This window comes from Penicillium expansum (genome assembly GCF_000769745.1).
Source record: "Penicillium expansum strain MD-8 chromosome Unknown contig224, whole genome shotgun sequence".
In the NCBI taxonomy this organism is placed as follows: domain Eukaryota; kingdom Fungi; phylum Ascomycota; class Eurotiomycetes; order Eurotiales; family Aspergillaceae; genus Penicillium; species Penicillium expansum.
Genome location: NW_015971275.1, coordinates 359744 through 380648, shown reverse-complemented (window position 1 = coordinate 380648; position 20905 = coordinate 359744). Strand labels below are relative to the sequence as shown.

Sequence of the window (20905 nt, the reverse complement as noted above, 5' to 3'; positions counted from 1 at the left end):
GACATGCTTCTTTTGATGCTGACGGTCTTTATTCAGCATCCTCAGAGTTCTTCTCGGCTATCTTGGCTTCCTCTTTCTTACTCCTCTTCCTCTTTTGCCTTCACTCAACACAGACAATTGTGATAATAATATTGACTTTACCGAGAATCTTCCTATCCCTGAAATATTTCTATATGCACCCAATCCGATGGACACACTGTCAGAGATATACAAGAAAGTGGATGGATTGGCTGCCCTTATCAAAGAAGGCAAGAGCCTTGACATTCACATAAATCTCCGAAAAGTTTTTTTTTTTTTTTTTCTTTTTTTCTTATCAACATAGCATTGACCAAAATGCCTTTTAAAATTATCTAATTGTAAAGGGATGGTTTTGATACAATCTCAGTCGCACCCGTTTCTCCCGCATGGATGAATCACTCCGTCCATTGATATCCCAAGCCTCTCAGGGACTAAGTTGAACGGAATCAAGCTACACTTTCTCTCTTAGCCCGCTTTCCTGTACAGGCCAGGCCGTTCAGTCGACCGGTAATTTGGCTATAACCTCCTCAAACAATCTCTCCGTAATAAATCCCTCGGGCTGCTGCCGCAGGAGTCACAAACAGACTGTTTCTTTCAGCCCACTTCCCCGTACAGGACTCTTAGTCGACCGGTAGTTTGGCTATCTCCTCCCCAAACACTCTCTCCGAAAGGAATCACTCAGGCTGCTACTACAGGAGCCACAAACAGCCTGTTTGTCTTTAGCAGAAGACTCAACACAGTGACCAGCGATCCAGCTGTAATGACCAACATGTATGTGCTGCTTAGTGCAGAGACGATCACGGCCAACACCCGCTGCCGATCGTCTGCCGACATGTTGTCGAAAAGTGCAGACCCGGCTCCTGTGATAGTCTGCTGGATCTCCGCGATTGGTGTGTTTGGTAATATGGTCTTGATTCCCTCTTCACTTTTGTTGAGGAATACCGCATTGGCAATGGCGAGGGCTAATGTGATGCCAGTAATTTGCCCAGTTGAGATGAAACCAATGGATGCGGGAACCATTTCAGGTTTGACAATTGCCTGGCCAACTGAGAATGATGCCTGGCAGAAAAGACCAGCCCCAATGCCGATGAGGACGGTATACCCATATATACTGGAGACGGATGTCGCTGTGTCCACCGTATACATGAGTGCACCACCAATAACAACTAGGATACCTCCCACAAGGTACCAAGGCATGTAATACCCCACCTTTGACAGGAATGTGCCGTTAAAAATGGTGGCAAAGATCATTAACATGATAAAGGGTAAAAGTCGAACGCCAGACTGAAGCGCTCCATCTCCACGACTGAACTGGAAATAGAGAGGTGTCATGTAGATAGGGATAAATAGGGCCGTTCCACCAGCTGCAGTCATGGCGAACAAGATTAAGATGGTGCGGCTCTTAAAGAATTCGACGGGGAGGATGCGACGAGCAGGGGTAGTAAAGAGAGCATAGGTCTGCTGCACGCCAAACAGGATGAACAACATACCAGAGCAGCAAAAGACGCCAATGATCTTGCCCGAGTTCCACGGGTACACAACACCACCGAATGATACAGCCATGACTCCGGAAAAGAACGCACCAATCAGAAGGATGGTTCCGAGGTAGTCAAGTTCACGAGCACGGTTGGCAAAGCTGGTTCCGCGGCGCGGGTCCTTGTTGGGCAACATGAATAGGTAGACGGGGGCGCAGACGGCACCAACACAGAGGTTGATATAAAATGACCAGCGCCAGGTTGCAGACGAGTCTGTGAATGCGCCACCGATTATAGGACCCAGGACTGTGCCAATACCCCAGACCAGGCCCGCTCCGCCGATGTACATAGGACGTTCTTGGATGGTGGTTGTGACGGCTAGTTGTATCATGAGGCCAACATACATACCGGCTCCAGAGACACCACAGATGGCTCGACCCACGATCAAGGAGTTCATGTTTGGAGCAGCGCCGCAGATAGCTGAACCAACTTCAAAAACGAAGATGGCCGAGATGTAGGCCCATTTGATATTGAACTGAGAAAAGATCTTGCCCCATACCAAGTTTGTTCCCGCGGCACCGATGAGAAAGGCAACACTGACCCATGAAAGCCTGTCCACGGAGTTGAATTGCTCGACAATTGCAGGTTGGACATTGGCTACGATCGTCTGGTCGAGGGCGAATAGGAATTGCGAGTTATAGATGGCCAGCACAACGACAATCCATTTCCAACCTCCGATCTCGCGCTTTTCCTGCTGATGTAACTCTTTTGGCTTTTCGGCATCGTCAATGACTGGTGCAACAGTGGTACTCTCGTCGCTCTGGCCTGGGTCGGTGTCGAGTTTGGGATGATTTGGGAGTTTCCCAGAATCTGCCACAAGTTGCATTGTGAGTCGAGCTCCCTGTCTTGTCTTGCAGAAGAGTTTGTACCCAAGCTTGTTGGTTGTTATCGGTTAAATAGATTCCACAACACTATGAAAAGGAGAAAATTCTTGTTTCCCGACGATATACATGACAAAGGATGATAAATGTGAAGAGGGAACCTTGGAAGGAGACAGAGAGATTACCAAGCACAACCAACCTCTTAGAATATCTACTGCATGTTGCAGATCCTAAGATAGAGAGGGCAGGGTCGCAGCTGCCTAGTGGCCAAAGACGAGGCCATTTTCCAACACTAACTGCTAGCTGCTAGCTGTTCTAGCAAAGGCGGAAATATCAGGCTTAGCGTCGCCGCGCACCGGGAGAGTCCGATCGGAGATCTGCGCCCCATATACCGTCCAAGCGATCTAATCCACGGTCAGCTAGCGTTACCGCGCATTGCGTGCAGCGCGGCAAGTGGGTCTGACGGGTTTGGCGGGTCTCAAAACGGCTAGCCTTAGCGCGCACATCTATAGGATATGTTTTCCTTAGGCCATTCATTGATCTCCAATAACTAGCCCATCAACAGGTTAACTAGCTAATTAGATAAGGGAAGTTATTTTAGGGTTCTATTCCATAATTGCTCGGATGACAAGGGGTTCGAGGGTTCAGAAGGATGCTCCCATCGCCGGTCTAGGCCAGGCTATTGTGCAGAACATGACCAAGAATGAAGCCGATAGCCACGAGGATGAAAATCCAGAATTAGCAGCTTTAAACTAAGCACGAGCGAATATCAAATGTCTAATTAAACATTTTTGAGGCATAGAAGAAATAGAATAAAGATCAAATACGTATAAAAGAACTCCAGTAGTAAAAATATAATCGATAGTTCAAGTTGGTACTAGTTACTAGTAAGTCACGAGTCGAGCTAACGGCAGTCGGCCAATCCTTTATTGCCCACTTTGATCACAAGGATCAAGTACTCCATCCTTGGATGGAACAACATTTCTTCGACGGAGCACTCTCTCAACGCCAGGTGGTTATAAGCCAGCAACCGCCGAGGGCACTTTCGGAATCAATGTCCCCCCAAACCTACCGTGCCATTGCCCACCGCAAACTCAAGACCCTTCAATCTCTCATCCCCAAAAGCTGGCTCCTCGACGCACTACCCGACCCTCTCCCACTCGACGTCCGCTCCCTTGTTTCAGAAAGCAATGTCCTGACTCCAGACGAACTCTCCATAACTTCCTCGCACGACGTAACCTCACTCTCTCAACTTATCCATTCCCGGGCACTCACATCTGAAGCCGTAACCACCGCTTTCTGTAAGCGTGCCGCCATCGCTCAGCAACTCACCAACTGTCTCTCGGAAATCCTCTTCTTACCGGCTATCGAGCGAGCACACACTCTGGATGCTGAATACAAACGAACAGGCAAGACACGAGGGCCGCTGCATGGCATACCGATTTCTTTAAAGGATACGTTCAATATCAAAGGGTATGATTCTTCGATCGGCATCGCAAGTCTTGCAGCGAATCCCGCAAAGGAGAATGCCGCGTTGGTGGATATACTTCTCGAGCAGGGAGCAGTACTATACTGCAAAACCAACGTCTCGCAAACTCTCATGGCCTTGGATTCGCATAACCATCTCTTCGGGCGTGTTATGAATCCACGGAACAGGCGAGTTACAGCGGGTGGAAGTAGCGGTGGTGAAGGGGCCTTGATTGCCATGAGGGGCAGTGTTTTGGGTATCGGCACGGATATTGGAGGCTCAGTATGCATACCTGCCATGTGTAATGGTCTCTACAGCATCAAACTGAGTTCGCAGAGAATCCCTTTTATAGGCCAAGAAATTGGGCAGCTGCCTGGGATAGATAAACTGGGGTTGCAAGCTAGTGCGGGACTTATGGCGACAAGTGTCAGAGACTGCGAGCTGTTTCTGAAAGCGATTGCAGATGCTAGTCCGTGGGAGAAAGATCCGAATGTCGCTTTCGGGTCGTGGGAAGGGCAAGGGGAGATAGGAAGGAAACCATTGTTCGGAGTTATGAGAGCTGACGGCATTACCACGCCACTATCACCAGTTGCCAAGGTCCTTGATGAAACGGTAGAAGCTCTTCGCAAAGCCGGCTTCGAAGTTGTTGAGATCAATGCTCCAGCTTTCAAGAAATACCACTCACTGGTCAACTCATTTTTCGGTATCGGGGGGAACAACCATACATTCGATATACTTGAGAGAACCGGGGAACCTTTGATTACCTGGCTTAGCACAAGGTTGAAAAGAACAAAGCCTGCAGATTTGATGAAGCTTAGCGAATTACATGTCAGAAAATCGGCGTTGGAGAAGGAAATGTTGGAAATCTGGAGGGATGAGAATGGGAGAAAGATGGATGCGTTGATCTGTCCAGTGGCTCCTCATCCAGTGCCAGAAATTGACAGGTGGAATGGTGTTGGTTATACAAGTGCATTTGTCATATTGGACTATCCGGCTGGAACACTGCCAGTCAGAGATGTCTCAAATGACGATTTAAAGGACGAACTACCTGAATCGGAAGTCCTTGGAGGTTGGAATTCGAGAAACAGGGATTTGTGTAAGCTCTCTACCTTCATCCCCCTAATATTCTGTCTTTCATACCACTCCTACATGTTTCAAACCTCTGATTACCTGTTCCCTTCCAGTGTGGAAGCGGCGGTAAATCCTATTTTGCAAGGTCATGCTGATCTATCAGAAACAGGGCACCAGAGCACCAATGATAGGGGCGTATATTTGAACACGAAGCTATCAGTTCAGGTTGTAGCTCCCCGATTGCAGGAGAGAAGGCTTTACCAAGCGATGGCACTTATTGATGAGATCTTACATGATGCGAACTCGGAAACTAGAGCTAGGGTTCAATCACGGAGCACGGTAGCTTGATATCTGAAGCCATCTATAACCCCCGATGTCAGCTTATGCAACACTGTTTTGCAAAGCCCCTTGCTTTATTGGCATATTTCGGAGAAAGGCGGAGGAATTTTATTACTACCGTTCGTCATGTCTTATTCAACACTATTCCTTACTGATTCTTAGGGCATCAACTGCTAAATCAGCAGACTCAACCTCTTTATTTGCTCATATCATTCTGTATTTAGAACACAGATCTCATGTATGGTTCAATGCACATTAATCATTTTCAAGGCTCGACTTGTAAACCCACTACGGCCCCACAAACTGCCCAGTTCCCAAATGCAAGTGATAGCTACGACTGCCGACGATCTATGGGGCTTCCACCCGAAACCCTAAATGGTTAAAACATTGTCCTGTTCAAATAATATCAACAGCATTCTTTGCAAACCGATTGGTACGTGCGTTTTTGAGTATACTGTCTCCCATTTTCGTTTCTCGTTTTTCTTCGTCCTTCTATTCCTTTTTTTCATCCTAGAAAAACATAGCAACCACGTCGCTGCATCGCTGTAACCCAATCACAACTCTCGGAGGAAATAACCCTAGCCTTCCAGCATTCTTCCATGATTTCTAAGGCCTCCAAGCACACCCCAGTAGCATGTTGGGTGATATCTGCTCTAGAAACAAGACCTCGGAAGAAATCATAATGTTTCTCCAACGCCAAGCATCCCGAAATACAAAATGGCCATACCAAACTTCGCAATAATCGTGGGTCTTTCAAACCCTTGAAAGCAAGGACCGTTTCTGAGATGCTTTCAGCTATCTCGGGCACTTCTGGATAAGGACCTGAAATGACAACATGGAGATACGTTATAGCTCCCAGTACGAACACTTTGCTGATATCTGGATGCGTAGGTGTTGGGGTATTAGCAGTAGCGACTGCTGAAGAAGTGGCTAACAACGATTCTCCTCCTGCCCATGAATGATTTTTCCCCTCAATGGCTGCTAGCTCTTGCCGAAGACGGTCCCTTATTCCGTCACCACGTTTTACCAGATCAACAAAACTCAGCTTGTTAGCGCTTTGAGCCTCTCTCTTCCATTTGTCCAAAAGGGAGATTTCCAGTATAAGAGCCATTACTGAATCCCGGCACCCGGTGTGGCTTTCCAGGGAAACTTCAAAAGTCTCAAGTACTTGTAGGTGACTTATGTTAAAGGTTAGATTTGATCGAGTGGAAGCGGAAGAGATGATGTCAATTGCGATGAAAGATCCGAGTACGAATTTAAATGCGCATTCAATCTCGGGGCATAGAGCGGTCATCTCACTTCCACTGGGTGGAACGATAGAGTCGTCTGGTGTCGTTAAAGGCGGAAGCCGGGCCTGTAGGAGTGTATAAATGGAACCAGATGCCGTCCGCATATGTGTCTGCCATTTTTCTCTTCCACCATTGAAAATCTTCCATGTGTAAGATCTTAGTATCATATTTATGACTAGTTGGATCACTGCTTACCTACCTCAAAGAACAAAAGCTGCAGTATAGTCATGAGGACTTCTATGCTATCAAGCAAGAGGCCACGCCCTTTCGATGCCTTTTGATCGTTTATCATCACCTGCATCTCTTGAATGGCTTTGTCGTAGTGACTGTTTTGGGCACGTAGTCGAATCAGGCTACTAGCAATGTCACTATTTCGCGGTGGTGAGCTTGAAAGAAGTTGGCGTTCGGTCAGAGCTAAAGCTGCATGGTATGTCGACTTGACTCTTCGAAGGATCGCAAAAAGCCAACCTCTTCCTTGTTTCTTTTGGTAGTGAAAAAACGGATACTGGATGTAAAAGACTTCATCCAAGTAGTACATAAACAGTGCATCCTCTGTGTCTGCACTCGGATTTGCCATCTGAGAATATGATGCCACGTGGTCGTAATTGGTCGTTGAAGCTGTTTCCTTGAAATGATATACATGGTTCTGAGACGCGCTACCATGTAATTCGTTCAACACGGAGCTGGTACTCTGATCGATTGGAGATTGAATATCCATTCCAGGTACGATATTTTCGAAAGCCATGGGCAATACTAAAGGCGGTGCCGAGTGTTGATTCTGATAGGTAGTAGAGGTAGAGCTGTAGCCCTGTAAATCCAACGAAGCATCATCCATGATAGAAAGGTCGTTTGGGGGCCAAAATGTCCATAGTGTGTCAATAGAATTACTGGACCCTATCCCACTGTCTGGATAATTGAACTCGTCTTGAGGAAAAGCCCCGAATTGCTCATCGACAAAATGTTGCGAAACAGCCGCAGGCGAGGATATACTCTTGGCGGCTGCAGACCTCATGCCAATCGTTGAAACCAATGGTGACTGATTGGCGAGAAATTGCTGTCGCCTTCCCTTTTTCGACTTGGCCTGGCTAACGAGACTTTTGAATTTGGAGGCCTGATCTCTTTGCAGTACGCCATTATCCATCCATTCAGGCCTCGGGCCGTATCCATGACACTCCAATTCGAGAGAAATGCACGCTGAGCACACAGGGCGATTCTCATCGCATTTCTTTTTGCGGAGGCGACATGTCCAACAGCCATGGTTACTACGCGCGGCTATATCAGGCACAAATAAGTTTCACAAACAATACCTTACCTACCTAGGTACCTACTAGGTGCCTAGATATCCGATAAACATGCGAGAGGGCAGCGGAACATACATATTCTGACAGTCTCAGCCATGCTGGTTTTATGACACTCGCACTCAACTGGGTACGCAGACAAGAGCCAACGGGCTGAAATGATGATAAGAGACTAGGCTAGATATGCCCTCTTTTTCTTTCAGATCTGAGATTTGACCCTGGGGGCTGATAACATAATAATACAAGCTGACCTTGGAAAACATTAATTAAAGAAACTTCCTGACTGGTGTAATCTAAATATTCACTATACCTAAACAGGAAGTGTTGTTTTAATTTGAATGTTCAGCGCCGGACTGGTGAAAGATGAGGGGTTAACGGCAAGCAAACTTGCACTTGTTGATTAAACAATTGGTTCTCTCAGAAATGCAAGGGTTTAGAAAAATTGTAAATATAATTAATTTTATTGTCTTTTTAAATAAATACGGTCTTTATTGAATTTTATTAAGTAGACAGCAGTCTCCACTCTAAATCAGGCGCATCTTTCGTAATACCTAGACACCCCCCAAGTCTCCAGCTATATTTTATTTCCACCCGTACCGAGCTTCTTTAATGCCATATTTTTCAGGCCCCATTCCATCCCCCTCGTACTTTGGTAGCTTATAATAGTTCTCCAAATAATTAATAGAAGCCGTGCAAGATGCCATTGAAGCTCAGCGCGGAGAATTCATCTCAAACCTTCACGAGAGCTTCTCATTAAGTTACAGGTATGTACAAGCTTTTCCATACCTCTAGAAGTCTCTTTGTCTCCACCATGGTTGATTTACGCACGCGATAAGCTGACTGCATGGGCTAACGTATTTCACAAGCGAGCCGGCCACCTAGACTTCTGTAAAGCCCAACCTTAGGCCCAAGGTCCGCGCTCGAAACCCGACCCGCAACGAGCTAGGGGTCAAACTTTTCAAGCTCGACCCGGACCCCGGCTCTTAGGGGGGCGGCTCACCCCTAGGCTCTAAATATATTGTAATTTATATAGATCATATGATACCTAAGGGGGGGGCTAACGAGCCCCCCCTTCGAGCTTTAGGAATAGGCCCGAAACCCGACCCTTTTGAGGGTCGAGTCGGGTCGGGTTGGGCTTTTCGAGCTTTGCGGAAGTCTACTATGGACGGGCGATGTCGCAGTCTACTTAGTATTCTTGTTGAAATGTACTCTTTCGTTCAAAGAACTGGCTGGTAATAAATGTGAGTAAAAAAATTCCCATTGTTCAGTGTGCTGCTATAACAATTGATGTTTAGATAATTCTATTGGATCTGTGCGAAGAGTCACTTGGTATCTAAAGACTATGTAGGGTTTGAGTGTAGAAAGTGAGGTCGATATATATGTTGTAGAACATGACTTCCGAATGAGAAATATATATTGCTAAGACTACTATAGGTAAGCACATATTTGCTACAATAATGAGAGAAAAATATGAAGATAAATGCACCTTGCATAAACTCGTAGATAGTTATGTGTTGCAGATGGACTTCTACTTTCGAGGTTGTGTAGTTGAGATAGTCATATTGGGATTATTATTCTTTGGCTTATACTGCCAAAAAAGGCTAATATCTTCATCAACCAGCCAAGTGGTCGAGCAGTAACTCGACCATCGCATCTTCCTTGGTCTAGTGGTGATGATTTCCGCTTGTCATTAAAACCGATAAGCGCGGGAGACCGGGGTTCGATTCCCCGAGGGAGAGATTTCTTTTTTTGCTCTTTTTTTTGGATGATCTTTGATTATTATAATTTAATGCTAATCTAGCGTTTAATCATAGCTTGCCATAGGTTGACTCTTTTTTTACAATCCTGGGCCATGACGTGGGAGAAATGGCACTGCAGCGATCTGCAACAATAATGAGTCAGGTCCAGGCAGACGCATCTAGGCAGCCCAACTAAATTCAACCCCGTCCAATCCAATCAACCCTGATGAAACCTGCGAGGCAAAGTCCACAGAATTGAAGCGGGTCAGGCGCAGCACCTCAGCTCAGCTCAGCGCGTTCCTGTGTCCGAGCGGGAGAGGCCAACACATGAGGCTCTTTAGGTGAGTTACCCCGGAACCCGTGGACCTATAAAAGACTGGACTGTGCTTTGATTTTGCTATTCAGGGTTTTCTCTATCCCCCCATCCTAATACTTGAAAATCTGATCGAAATAATTCTGGGATCTTGAGGTTTGTAGATCATGGATTCCAACCACACCATCCCCAACACAACGGGGCCGTTGTCCACGACAGATACGGCCATGTTGGAGGTCCTAGTCCCTGGCTATGGCTTCATATCACGCATTTTGATGTCCTACCTCAATTTCGATATCAGCGCCTACCTGCAAGTCCTGGTCGGACTCGCTGTCTTCGGTGCAACTGCTCGATACACTTTACTCGTCATTTGGGAGCACTTCAATGAATTGTTCGTGTCAAGAGCCGAGATTCGCCTGGACGACGAGACATTCAATTATTTAATGTATTGGGTCTCGCGCCAGCCGCACATGAAACATACAAATCGATTCGTCGCAGGCGTCAAAACCAACAGTTACTGGAGCGACAATGAAACTGACAACGAGGACCTCGACAGAGACGAGGACGATGAGGATGAGATGTTCAACGGAAAGAAAAGCGCATCTTTCGATTCGTACTGGGCCAAGGTTACCATTCGAGACAAGTACAAGAAGATGCGGTTTACACCCTCTGAAGGCTGCCATTACTTCTGGTACAAGAACCGACCGCTCATGCTCGAGCGCGAACACCGGGAGGGAGGTAATTGGTACATCATGAACAACGAGCGGATCTTCATATCATGTCTCGGTCGGAACCCCGCAATTTTGAAAACACTTCTAGCTGAGGCCCAGCAGGCGTATGTCGACCGGGACAGGAACCGCACGGTAATCTACCGCGGGTCGCGGTTTGCCGCCGGCCAATCTTTCAGCTGGTATCGCTGTATGGCGCGGTTACCACGTCCTCTTTCGACTGTTATTCTTGATCAAGCACAAAAGGACGACTTTCTCGATGATATCAAGGAATACCTGCACCCTCGCACGCGGCGTTGGTATACCAACCGTGGAATTCCGTATCGGCGTGGGTACCTTCTACACGGTCCTCCGGGGACTGGCAAGACGAGTTTATGCTTTGCAGCAGCTGGACTCCTTGGACTGAAACTCTACTTGCTTGATCTGAACTCTACAGCCTTGGACGAGGAAAGTCTTTCGTTACTATTCTCGGAACTGCCCCGTCGATGCATTATCCTACTTGAAGATGTTGACTCAGCAGGTATTACAAAGGCTCGGGCTCCCACATCTGCGTCTACATCTACTTCAGATACCCCCGCGAGTGATGCTACCCCCAAGGAGGGCAGCGCCGAAGCGGATAGTACAGCCAGCAAAGATGATACCAAGAAAGGCGGAATTACACTTTCAGGACTTCTGAACGTGATTGATGGTGTTGCAGCTAGTGAGGGACGAATCCTCATTATGACTACCAACCACGTGGACAAGCTCGACCCGGCTCTGCTCCGTCCTGGCCGTGTCGACATGAAGATTAGCTTTGGGTACACAAGCGAAGCAGACACCAAAGAGCTTTTCACCTCGATCTACGGAACGATGCACAACGACATTACGCGTGGCGGAGCCCCAACAACCCACACCAATGGCAGCAATGGTTCAGTCAAGTTGCCAAAAAGCAGCATTGCTGGTAATATCGCCAAGGAAAATGGCGAGATTGTCGAAAAATCTGAGGAGAGTAACGGGGATGTGGAGAAGGATAATGCCGAAGACTTGCAGGGTCTCGTATCCCTCCGGTCTCGCATCTCGGATTTAGCGTCTGAATTCGCTGCTATTATTCCGAGTGGAGAGTTTACAGCTGCGGAGATCCAGGGATATCTTCTCAATCACAAGGAGAAACCAGAGGTAGCGATTCAGGGTGCAGCGGAGTGGGTGCAAACGGCGCGGGAGAAGAAGCGTGCTATTGAGGGAGAGGGAGAGGCCAAGACCGAAACCGAAAAGGATGAAGCTTAGGTGCATGCAGGCATGTCTAGCACGATACGACGATACGATAATGCAGTCTCATCTCCAAATCAATAATCTAATTCAATGCATTTATTTACAGGTCAGAGTATTGTTCCTGAAAATTTATAAAAGCTTGCTGTACTAGTGTGTATTTCCTTTCTCACTTGCCTTTTCAAGGGTCATCCTTTTGTATAGTTCTTTGTTTCAAAGAGTAGGACGATACTATGCTCTAGACTACGTCAAAAGTATTTATAGTTCTGAAATCGGAAGTAGTATCTCATTGCTATATCACATATCACATGCAAGCCCTCAAAACCCGGGGTATATAATCCAAAGCGACCAGACTTGACAAATGTCCAACGCAAAACGAAAGCCGCAGTGCAAATAATTAAATCAAAAAAAAAATAAAAAAACGAAAAACCAAGCCCTCAAGCAATAGACGCCGTCTTCCCATCAATATTCACATCAGCCACATACATACACCTACTAGTCCTCTCCTCAGTGCAGAACCCATGAAACAACATGCGATCGCCACAACCACAAACATTCCCACCCCCAGGCGAAAGAAGCCCGGTATTCTGGGCATTAATCATAGGAACATTCGTCTTAGTATAAGGCCCCGTAATACTCTCCGCCGTAGCATAACGCACATCATACTTAGGGTCGGTAAAGCAATGGGTGGAATAAAACAAAAAGTAAGTGCCACCATGGAGAATCAGATTCGGCGCCTCGACAAGCGGGCCATCACCATCAGCAGTATTACGATCAAGAATCTGTACCGCATCCCCGATAGGCGTGACACCGTCAGCGCCAACCTTCTGCAGCAAGATCGGCGTGGACACAAGAGGCTCGATACCGTTATTGCAGTCCCCGCCATGGCCGACGCTATTACCGTCGACTTTGAAGACCACATAGCGACTGCCGTCTTTGTCTTTGAAGCCTGATGGGTCGATCGACCCGCCCTGATCGAGACGGCATGATAGGGGTGTGTTGCTTGGGACGTAAGGTCCTGTTGGGTTGTCTGCTATGGCTGTGCCGACGCAGTGGTGTCTGAGGTTTGACTTTGCTTCGCCAGAGTAATACATAACGTACTTCCCGTCATCCTGGGAGGTGGTTAGTCATTTGTTTTGGGTTTGAGTTTGAGTTTGAGTTTGAGTTTGAGTTTGGGTTAGGGTTGCTTCGGTTTTCTTTTTTCGGAAGCCGAGAAAACTTACTCTCATCACAACATCTGGTGCCCAGTGATCGTTCTCAGTTTCCCATGTTGATAATGTGGGGAGGGCTTCGATATCGAGAAGTGTCCATGTTTTGAAGTCATCCGAAACGGCTACCTGGACCCGCTTTCCGTTACCGTTGGTGCCGAATGCGTACCATCTGTTGTCGGCCGCTTTCATGAAGCTGGGATCTGGGAAATTGGTATTCAGGCCCAGCCAGGGGCCCTTTACTCGTTTCTCAAATAGAGGAGAGCCCAGGGCGGCAGGAAGAAGGGATAGGGCTAGTAGAGCCCATGTGGAAGTGGATTTCATGAAAGAAGACCGCATATTGGAAGAATGACCAGGGTGAAGAAGGCTGAAAGAATAAAGTCGCTGATCATGTATATCTAAATTAAGCAGGGCAAGGAGGCAAGTCCTTCTTATATGTAGAATTGACCGCTATTGTCCGAAGGTAGGGGAACAGAGTCCGCATTGGAGTTAGGGTACCAAGACAATCAATGTAAGGCCACATGCTGGGCGTGTTCTTGGCTCCGAGAAGCATACTTACTCCGAACAGTAGAGGTGAAAGCAAGCGAAAGAAGAATAACTAACAGCCGCAACGCCTGATATGGGGATTCATCAGCTGGCACCGGGACTCGACGAAGAGTAAATTGGGCCATCCACTCATGCGCGAGCTCGTGCTGGCACCTCGTGTTCTCAATGTATATTTTAAATATGAATTTGATTATTAGCGGAGCCCAATTATCGGCCTGCGTTATAGAGTACTTGAAAGTCAAAAGGTATGGACCTCGGGAGGGACCTGAAAGGCGGTTTGATGGCTTGCAAATGAATGAAGGGCTGGATCACCAGGGGACTACAAAAACAAAAGAAACAAAAAAACAAAATGAGCTCAAGGGAAGCAAATTGAGACTTTTAACAAGAACCTTGGTAAGATGATTTTCTTTCAACCCCTCGCAATCGAGGACCTTGAATAGCGAGGGCACAAAGGATGTTGGGTTTGTTCAGTTTCGGAACATTGTTTTGTTTGAGTCTAGAATTCTGCTTCCGAAAACGACCGGATATCCCTAGATCACTGCACGATGACTGGGTAAATGCCATGCGTATCCACGTTGCTGGGCTTAGTTTCTAACGATTAATTGCTAGTATGGCTGCATGTAGTATGTCATAGGTCTGCCGGTGAAGTCAGCCTGAGTTCAGCTGCGTTGTAAAGCCATGATACGGCGTAGATAGATTAGGCCAGAAGATCTTCTACGGGTCAGAGTTAATCTTCATGTGGGGTTGCCTAGGGGTGACCGGATTGGAATATGTGGATTGAGCTAGAATATGTGAATAAAATCGCCAAGGTCGGCCAGATGCGGCAAGGCACTTCAGACTGAGGGCTTATGATCGTCGATCAAGGTAAAAACTTCGAAAATCTAGTAACATGACCTGCCTTGAATCTAGGAATTTCACTATGTTGTATGGAGGGGGGAAAAAGTCCAGAAAGGGCATGATGCAAGGGCGGCAAACGCCGAAGAAAGCGCGACCCGAAGACGAGAAAATAACCCGGAAATATGCAGCCCAGATATGATACCTCAGACAAATTACCCCTAGCGGATATACGGAGTATATTTTGCCAAGATGATAGGGCGGGAGAATAGGACAGCCACCCTCAGGGCCCCAGGGGACCGAGTTGGGTCACACGAGGCGCATGGCTTTCATGTGCTGGCACTCGTGCTCACCGGGAACACATGGCTCTATGCTCATATAACATACAATATGGATTATTTCTATCATCTGAACTTATAGTCTTCAAATGGCCAAACTTAGAACAATAAAACATTGAAGAAAAAACAATTTTAGAATGAGATATGTTGTGGATTCCACCAAAGAAAATAGAAGCAACTACGGAGTATAATAACCATAAGTAGCGACATAAATCTCTTAGTAAATTATGTCCAATCGAGCGATCATTTATCATTTCTAGGCTGCGATCAACATCAGGTCGAAAATAAATGACCTCATTGGCCAAGTCATGCATGGCACGCAACATCAAGCTTGTTCCGTTTCATTTCTACCCCGCATTACAGCGGCTGAGATGGTCATGAAGCGCTAGACTATGTTGTACAACATACACACTACCAGATGATATCTTTTACCTAAGCTATAAAATAAAAAATAAATCCGCAACCAGCCCCTCCTTACAGCCGAGGAACCTCACGAGATCGTCTGCGAGACATCGGCCTACTTCTATGCGGAGATCTACCCAGTTAACCCGGACGACCTTCATCCGCAGATAGCGTGGGCGGCCGCCGAACTCGAGGCCTTGTTCACGGCCCAGCCGTATCCTGGGGAATATAGCATGCCTAAGCACCCGGATGGTTATCAGGTTGTGCGGGCGGATTATGCCACGCTGCCGGCAACGGTTAGGGGGTGGGTGGAGAGTCACCCTGAGCAGAAGTCGTTCTGTTTTGTGAACGGGGTAGCATTTTTTGCACCCGGGGTGATTTTGGAGATGATTGGGTTGTTTTCTGGGGAGGGAGAGGGGGATTGTAAAGGTATAATCTTTTCTTTTCTTTTCTTTTCTGTTCTTATTTTCTTCTTCTTGTGTATGGGCGAGTTGGGGGATTGTGTCGACTAATATGATGTGATCAGGCCAAGTTTCCACGGATCCTGAGGCGTATTATAATTATAGTGATAGGATATCATTTTTAATGCTGCTATGCTGGGGAGTTCGGAGGTGGGTAGTAGTTTGAGGTTCAAGGCTCTTGCGAGGAGACTGGCTAGGAAGGATACAGAGGGGGAGAAGAACTTGAAAGATGAACTTTGAAGTTGATTATGCTGTTACTTTATGCGCATATAGACTACTCTATTTTGTAGATTAGTGGGATTGAGAACTTCTCTTGACTTCTCCTATCGAATCCCAAGGCTAATGTTGACTTTGATTCACGGCTCAGACAACGGTGGGGGCCTTCTCTTCCCACGAGTGGTACTGTGGGAATTGAATGCTCACTAGTCGGTGAGGGCTTTTAAAGTCACGTTATGATATCACCAGGGGCCATGCATTAACTAGTTTCTGTGATCGGCGTCGAAAGCTCGACAGGGATGATGAGGGCGACAACACTGAGAACCCGAGATTTTACGATGTAACAAAAGTGCGGGGCGAGAGTAACGTTGTCTGATCCTTGAGGTAAGGATATAAAATACGAAAGCGAGGACAGTGTGACCGGAATCAAGATATATTGGTTGCTTTGGAGCACCACGGTTCCTGAGAAACACCGCCTGCATACCTTCCGGTTTCAAGGTGTTACTAAGAGCTTGCCTAGAATTGTGTCATCTTAGACCCATCAAAGCCAATAAAAACAGATTTTTCTCTGCCAAAATGCAAAAAGCAAGCTGATTATCTCGCTTGCGCTGCTCAGAAGCAAAGCGCCAGCATCAAGCATCCAGCGGGTTTACACAAGGGCCATGACCGACCAAGACTGGATAATAGGAGAGGGAGACGTTGAACATTAGATTTTGAGCGAGGAAATATAGGCCCCAATAAAAACCATCCTAAATGACCATGGACATACCCTCGATCATCGGGGGTTTTGATTCTTTCCATTATGTCTAGTCTTTGACATTGCTAATCGGCTGGTTCCGACTCAGAGTTTTCGCTGCGTTCCTGCGGTCGCTTCGACTGCTCAACTGGAAGCAAGATTTGAGAGCTGGTCACAGACTTCAACATCTGTCTAGTGCTCTTCGCCAGAGATATTGTCAACAGTGGCAACGGTAACCATGTATCCAGGAATGGCACCATCACAGACCAAGATAAGATTTCCGACAGCATGCTGTACAGAATTTCGTAAACATTGTTGGCACTAGTCTAGTTAATAGCGCTAAGGATAATCTAGTTATTGAGATCAGGGCCATAAAACGCTGATGCAAGGTTTGCTTTCGAGCAGGATTGATCATCGGCCTATCCAAGTTTGTCTCCATGTATGTTTCAACCTTCTTGCTAAGACCTAGAGACAAGACATTATGAATCAGTAACATGTGGTGGATAACGGTATCATCCCCATAGTCCCTCCGGGGTCCTTTTGGGACTTATCACATTATTGCATAACCTGGCTATTCAAGGCGAGGCATAACCCGTTTGCCCTCGTTGTGAAAAACTTTGAAGATGTGTCCCAGCGAGGCTTCCAGCCTTTCCACGAGACTGACCACCATGATGTTACTCCAGCAAGGCCAAGACTGGGCAGCTGTTCGATGTCGCATATCTTTTGCTCTTCTCCTCAAACTGGTTGCCATTTTAAGAGAGGTGGATAATCTGCCTCTCCATGTCGCTTCCAGAAAATGCATGGGGACTGATAAGCGGAGGGATGAGGCTAGGGCGACAAAAGTTTAGTTATGTTGAGTAACAGGTACTTGAAACTGACATGGCTGTGAACACACACTTTGCTGAATAAATTGTCGATTTTCTAAAAGTCACCTTCCCCTTACCGCAAAGAGAGTCGACTTGGTACATGACAAGTAGAAAGATATTTCCAAGTAGACGGGATGGGTGCCTTCTTCACAATCAAGCACAAACTATTCAGTAGGAATGGTCATACCCAAAACGCCGAAAGCATTAGGTAAAGAAGAGGGCGAGGTCTTCACCGGCGCAAGCGCAGTCTGGTCTTTGCCTTTGGCATTTGATTTCCACATCCTAGAGTCTTGAGAGAGATGTGTAGAGTTTGGAAGACATTATATCATTGTCTAGAGCAAGTGGGTAACAGTCCATAGCATCTGTAGAGGAGGATGATACATTGACAAGAGAGGAGAGGAGAGACGAAGAAAACTCGCAAACAAGGAAGAGTTTGCACGTAGCAAATATCGCTACACAATTGCCAAATGTGGAATAGGAGAAAACACGTAATAACATTATAAAACTCCCAAGATAAATAAAAATAGTCGAATATCATTAAAAGGTTTGAATAACGACTAGAAAGAATTTCGATGTTCTTGTGGCCTTGGAAAAACCCCATAGGCATTGAAAGTTTTTTTTTTCAGGTCTTATATTCACTACGATCCTTATCGATTCAATCAAGATGGTAGTCAATAAGACCATAAGAATCTGCACAAAGGGTTCTACAACGCTTGTATTTCAACAATCACTTCCGATATAGCTGCATATATATTGTTTCCCAAATATTTCGTAAACCGTCTAGTGCGGATGCACCATCATAATTCCTCGCCGAGAACTAGTGGGCAAATCGGAAGTCCAACCTTTTGTTGCCCTCATCTTTTGTTGTGCTCAGGTAATGGTGTTTTTGCTCGGGATTCATAGCACTCCAAACCTCTTCGCGTGTTTTGTTTCTCCGTATATAGTAGAACTTAATGAAGATGGTGACCAAAACGTTCCATGCCACGATGGCGAGAAGGATCTTGTTTCCCTTTCGGTAGTAGGGCTTATCATCTGTTCGGTAGATCTGACAAAGAGGTTTTGTCAGCCATAACTCGACTAATTATATGAAAAGTGACATTGGAGGTTTCGGGATACGTACGTTGGAAGAAATGATAGAACCTGCTTGGCAAATCATGTTATAAACTGCACTGCCCACAGTGCGCGTGCGCACGGAACCAGCGTTCCGCGAGATCAAACTGACTATAATAAGAACAGCGTCAGAGAATCCAAGATATATTGTTGGAAGATATCAGCACTAACCGTTGATAGAATGGACGTAGGGGAAGCCAATAACCAGCACCGTAACTGCGTACCAGCTCCAAGGACTTGCAGTCGCGGGCAACAACTCTAGTGCCATCAAAAGAGGGAAAACCCAGAACGAATAAAACAGCACAATGGCCATGCGGTTGTTAATTTTTTCGGACACCCAAGACCAAAAGACCAATTGGATCAAGAACAAAACGGTTGCAGGAATGGTCAGAAGATTGACCTCGAATGTATCAAAGCCAAGTGACCTTAAAAAGAGGGTCAGATATGCCGATTCGGGATTTGTTGGAACCAGGAGCGTAAGGCTGATCAGATACATTGGCCAAAGATCGTAGTCCATGAGAGCGTCCCATAGAAGCTTTGGTGTTAGACCTTGACGATTATGCATGCCACCCTATGGTCCAGAGTTAGTATGTGTGCGGGCGAGTTTCAAAAGGCCACCCGCTTTATACTTACCTTTCCTGGATCATCTCGCAGGACTCGATTGACCATAATGACTTCTTCCCTCTCTGAGAACCAACCATCCTTTCCTCTGAACCAGCTTGCAGTCTGAGTCGGACCCGGAGGTAGATAGAACCAAGAGATGACACCAATAATGAGAGTTAAAGCACCCTCGAGAACAAATAGCCACCTCCAGCCTTCCCAACTGCCTATGGATCGCATGCGCAGAATTCCAAATGCCAAGAATGCCGCAACAATAGCAGTACCGTTGGAGCAACAGTAAAAGAAGGCGACCCGCATGGGCAGCTCTTTATTTGTATAGAAGTAGGATAGATAAAGAAGTGCATCGGGAATGAAACCACCTTCAATCAGACCAAGCAGTGCACGAGTGGCATAAAAGCTATGCTCACCGCTGACTAGGCCCTGGGAGATCCCGACTACACTCCAAAGAACCATTTGAATAGGGATCCATACGTCGGGCCCAAGCTTTTTCGAAATCATTTGCGACGGCACCTCTGCGCACAGGAAGCAAAGATAGAATATCGTCATGCCATAGTTGTACTGGTTAGTTGATAACCCGAGGTCATCAAGCATTCCGTCGGATAACGCTTGTCCGATGTTACCGCGATCCAGCTGAAGGGCAAAGAACATCAGACAGACCCAAGAACAGATCCTGTAGTCAAGCTAGATTATAGTGAAATGTTAGTCGGCTGATCCACCATGCGGGAATTCGGGGAAGGGACTTCATTACCCTTCGGACTAGTAGCTTCTCCTCCTTCTCCGTCCATTCGGCAAGTGGATCATATCGATGTCTCCCTTCGTACTCCGCAATGGGTTCATAGAACTCCAGTGAGCCACCCGCAGCCAACACCCCACTTGTTGCGCCGTAATTTTTAATTGGGATAGACGTCTGTTGAAGAATCGCAACAGACGGCTGCTTCGAGTCAAGCGAGAAGGAGCTTTTGCCCGACATTTTTGATCGCAAGGCTAGTGGATAACTTGCATGACTTGGAACTGGGTCTTTCTATATAGGATAGATATTGCTACTCGTGCCCTACGCCGAGGATTGCGCAATGTTCGTAGCGCATATCAATCCAACGCGATATGAAATTATGCAGTGGCGCCGCGGAGAAAGCCAAACGGAACTTTATGCTTAAAAGGCGAGATTCGCGCATCTGATGATGAATTGGATGACTAGTATGTGCTCGATCTGCATGTTAATGACAAATCCGGTTAGATGGAGGGGTTGATGCAAGGTAATGTTAATGCTAAAAGATCGCTTAGTGTGACCGCGGGGACTGCGCAACACGACTAATCCCTAGTAGACTTAGCTAGGGCCAAGCCTTGCTTGAACGGCATGTTGCCATTTAATGCGGGATCGCGTCACCAAGTGGATAAAATAAGAATGACCTTTACCCCTCCGTTAGACACATTGTGTGCATATAAAACATAGTAGGGCTGTGTAAACATATTTAAAATGTCAAAGTATCAGCCATTCTTCCTTAGAAAAAGCTAGGAGGCAGAATAAAATATTACACAAACCAACAATGCGATATGTGTGGTAGATCTATCGCATGATGGCAACGAATTAAACTTCTAGAATGAATACAAAATGTAAAGTTAGTGTACTATACTTCTCTATGTATCACTCTAGCTCAATTTTGCTGCGATTGCAGATTAAACTGTGGCTGATAGGTTGATCTGAC

The 20905-nt window shown here is 46.5% G+C and overlaps 5 protein-coding genes across 5 annotated transcripts; 2 read left to right on the top strand and 3 right to left on the bottom strand.

Annotated features, from left to right (window-relative positions):
* Positions 1 to 696: 696 nt before the first annotated feature.
* On the bottom strand, positions 697 to 2379 carry PEX2_067710 (putative MFS drug efflux transporter; the record flags this gene model as incomplete). The annotated part of the gene is made up of 1 exon (XM_016744042.1): positions 697 to 2379. The coding sequence occupies one exon, from the start codon at positions 2377 to 2379 to the stop codon at positions 697 to 699; it is 1683 nt and encodes a 560-aa protein (XP_016599755.1).
* A 1049-nt stretch (positions 2380 to 3428) lies between these two features.
* On the top strand, positions 3429 to 5261 carry PEX2_067700 (Amidase; the record flags this gene model as incomplete). Its single annotated transcript, XM_016744041.1, has 1 exon — positions 3429 to 5261. One exon carries the CDS (start codon positions 3429 to 3431, stop codon positions 5259 to 5261), a length of 1833 nt encoding a protein of 610 aa, XP_016599754.1.
* Positions 5262 to 10058: 4797 nt separating this feature from the next.
* Positions 10059 to 11882, top strand: PEX2_067690 (BCS1 and AAA domain-containing protein; the record flags this gene model as incomplete). The annotated part of the gene is made up of 1 exon (XM_016744040.1): positions 10059 to 11882. One exon carries the CDS (start codon positions 10059 to 10061, stop codon positions 11880 to 11882), a length of 1824 nt encoding a protein of 607 aa, XP_016599753.1.
* A 419-nt stretch (positions 11883 to 12301) lies between these two features.
* On the bottom strand, positions 12302 to 13411 carry PEX2_067680 (glycoside hydrolase family 43 protein; the record flags this gene model as incomplete). The annotated part of the gene is made up of 2 exons (XM_016744039.1): positions 12302 to 12976; positions 13088 to 13411. 2 exons carry the CDS (start codon positions 13409 to 13411, stop codon positions 12302 to 12304), a joined length of 999 nt encoding a protein of 332 aa, XP_016599752.1.
* Positions 13412 to 18288: 4877 nt separating this feature from the next.
* On the bottom strand, positions 18289 to 20172 carry PEX2_067670 (Major facilitator superfamily domain, general substrate transporter; the record flags this gene model as incomplete). Its single annotated transcript, XM_016744038.1, has 5 exons — positions 18289 to 18516; positions 18592 to 18692; positions 18753 to 19152; positions 19215 to 19883; positions 19951 to 20172. The coding sequence occupies 5 exons, from the start codon at positions 20170 to 20172 to the stop codon at positions 18289 to 18291; spliced, it is 1620 nt and encodes a 539-aa protein (XP_016599751.1).
* Positions 20173 to 20905: the final 733 nt, after the last annotated feature.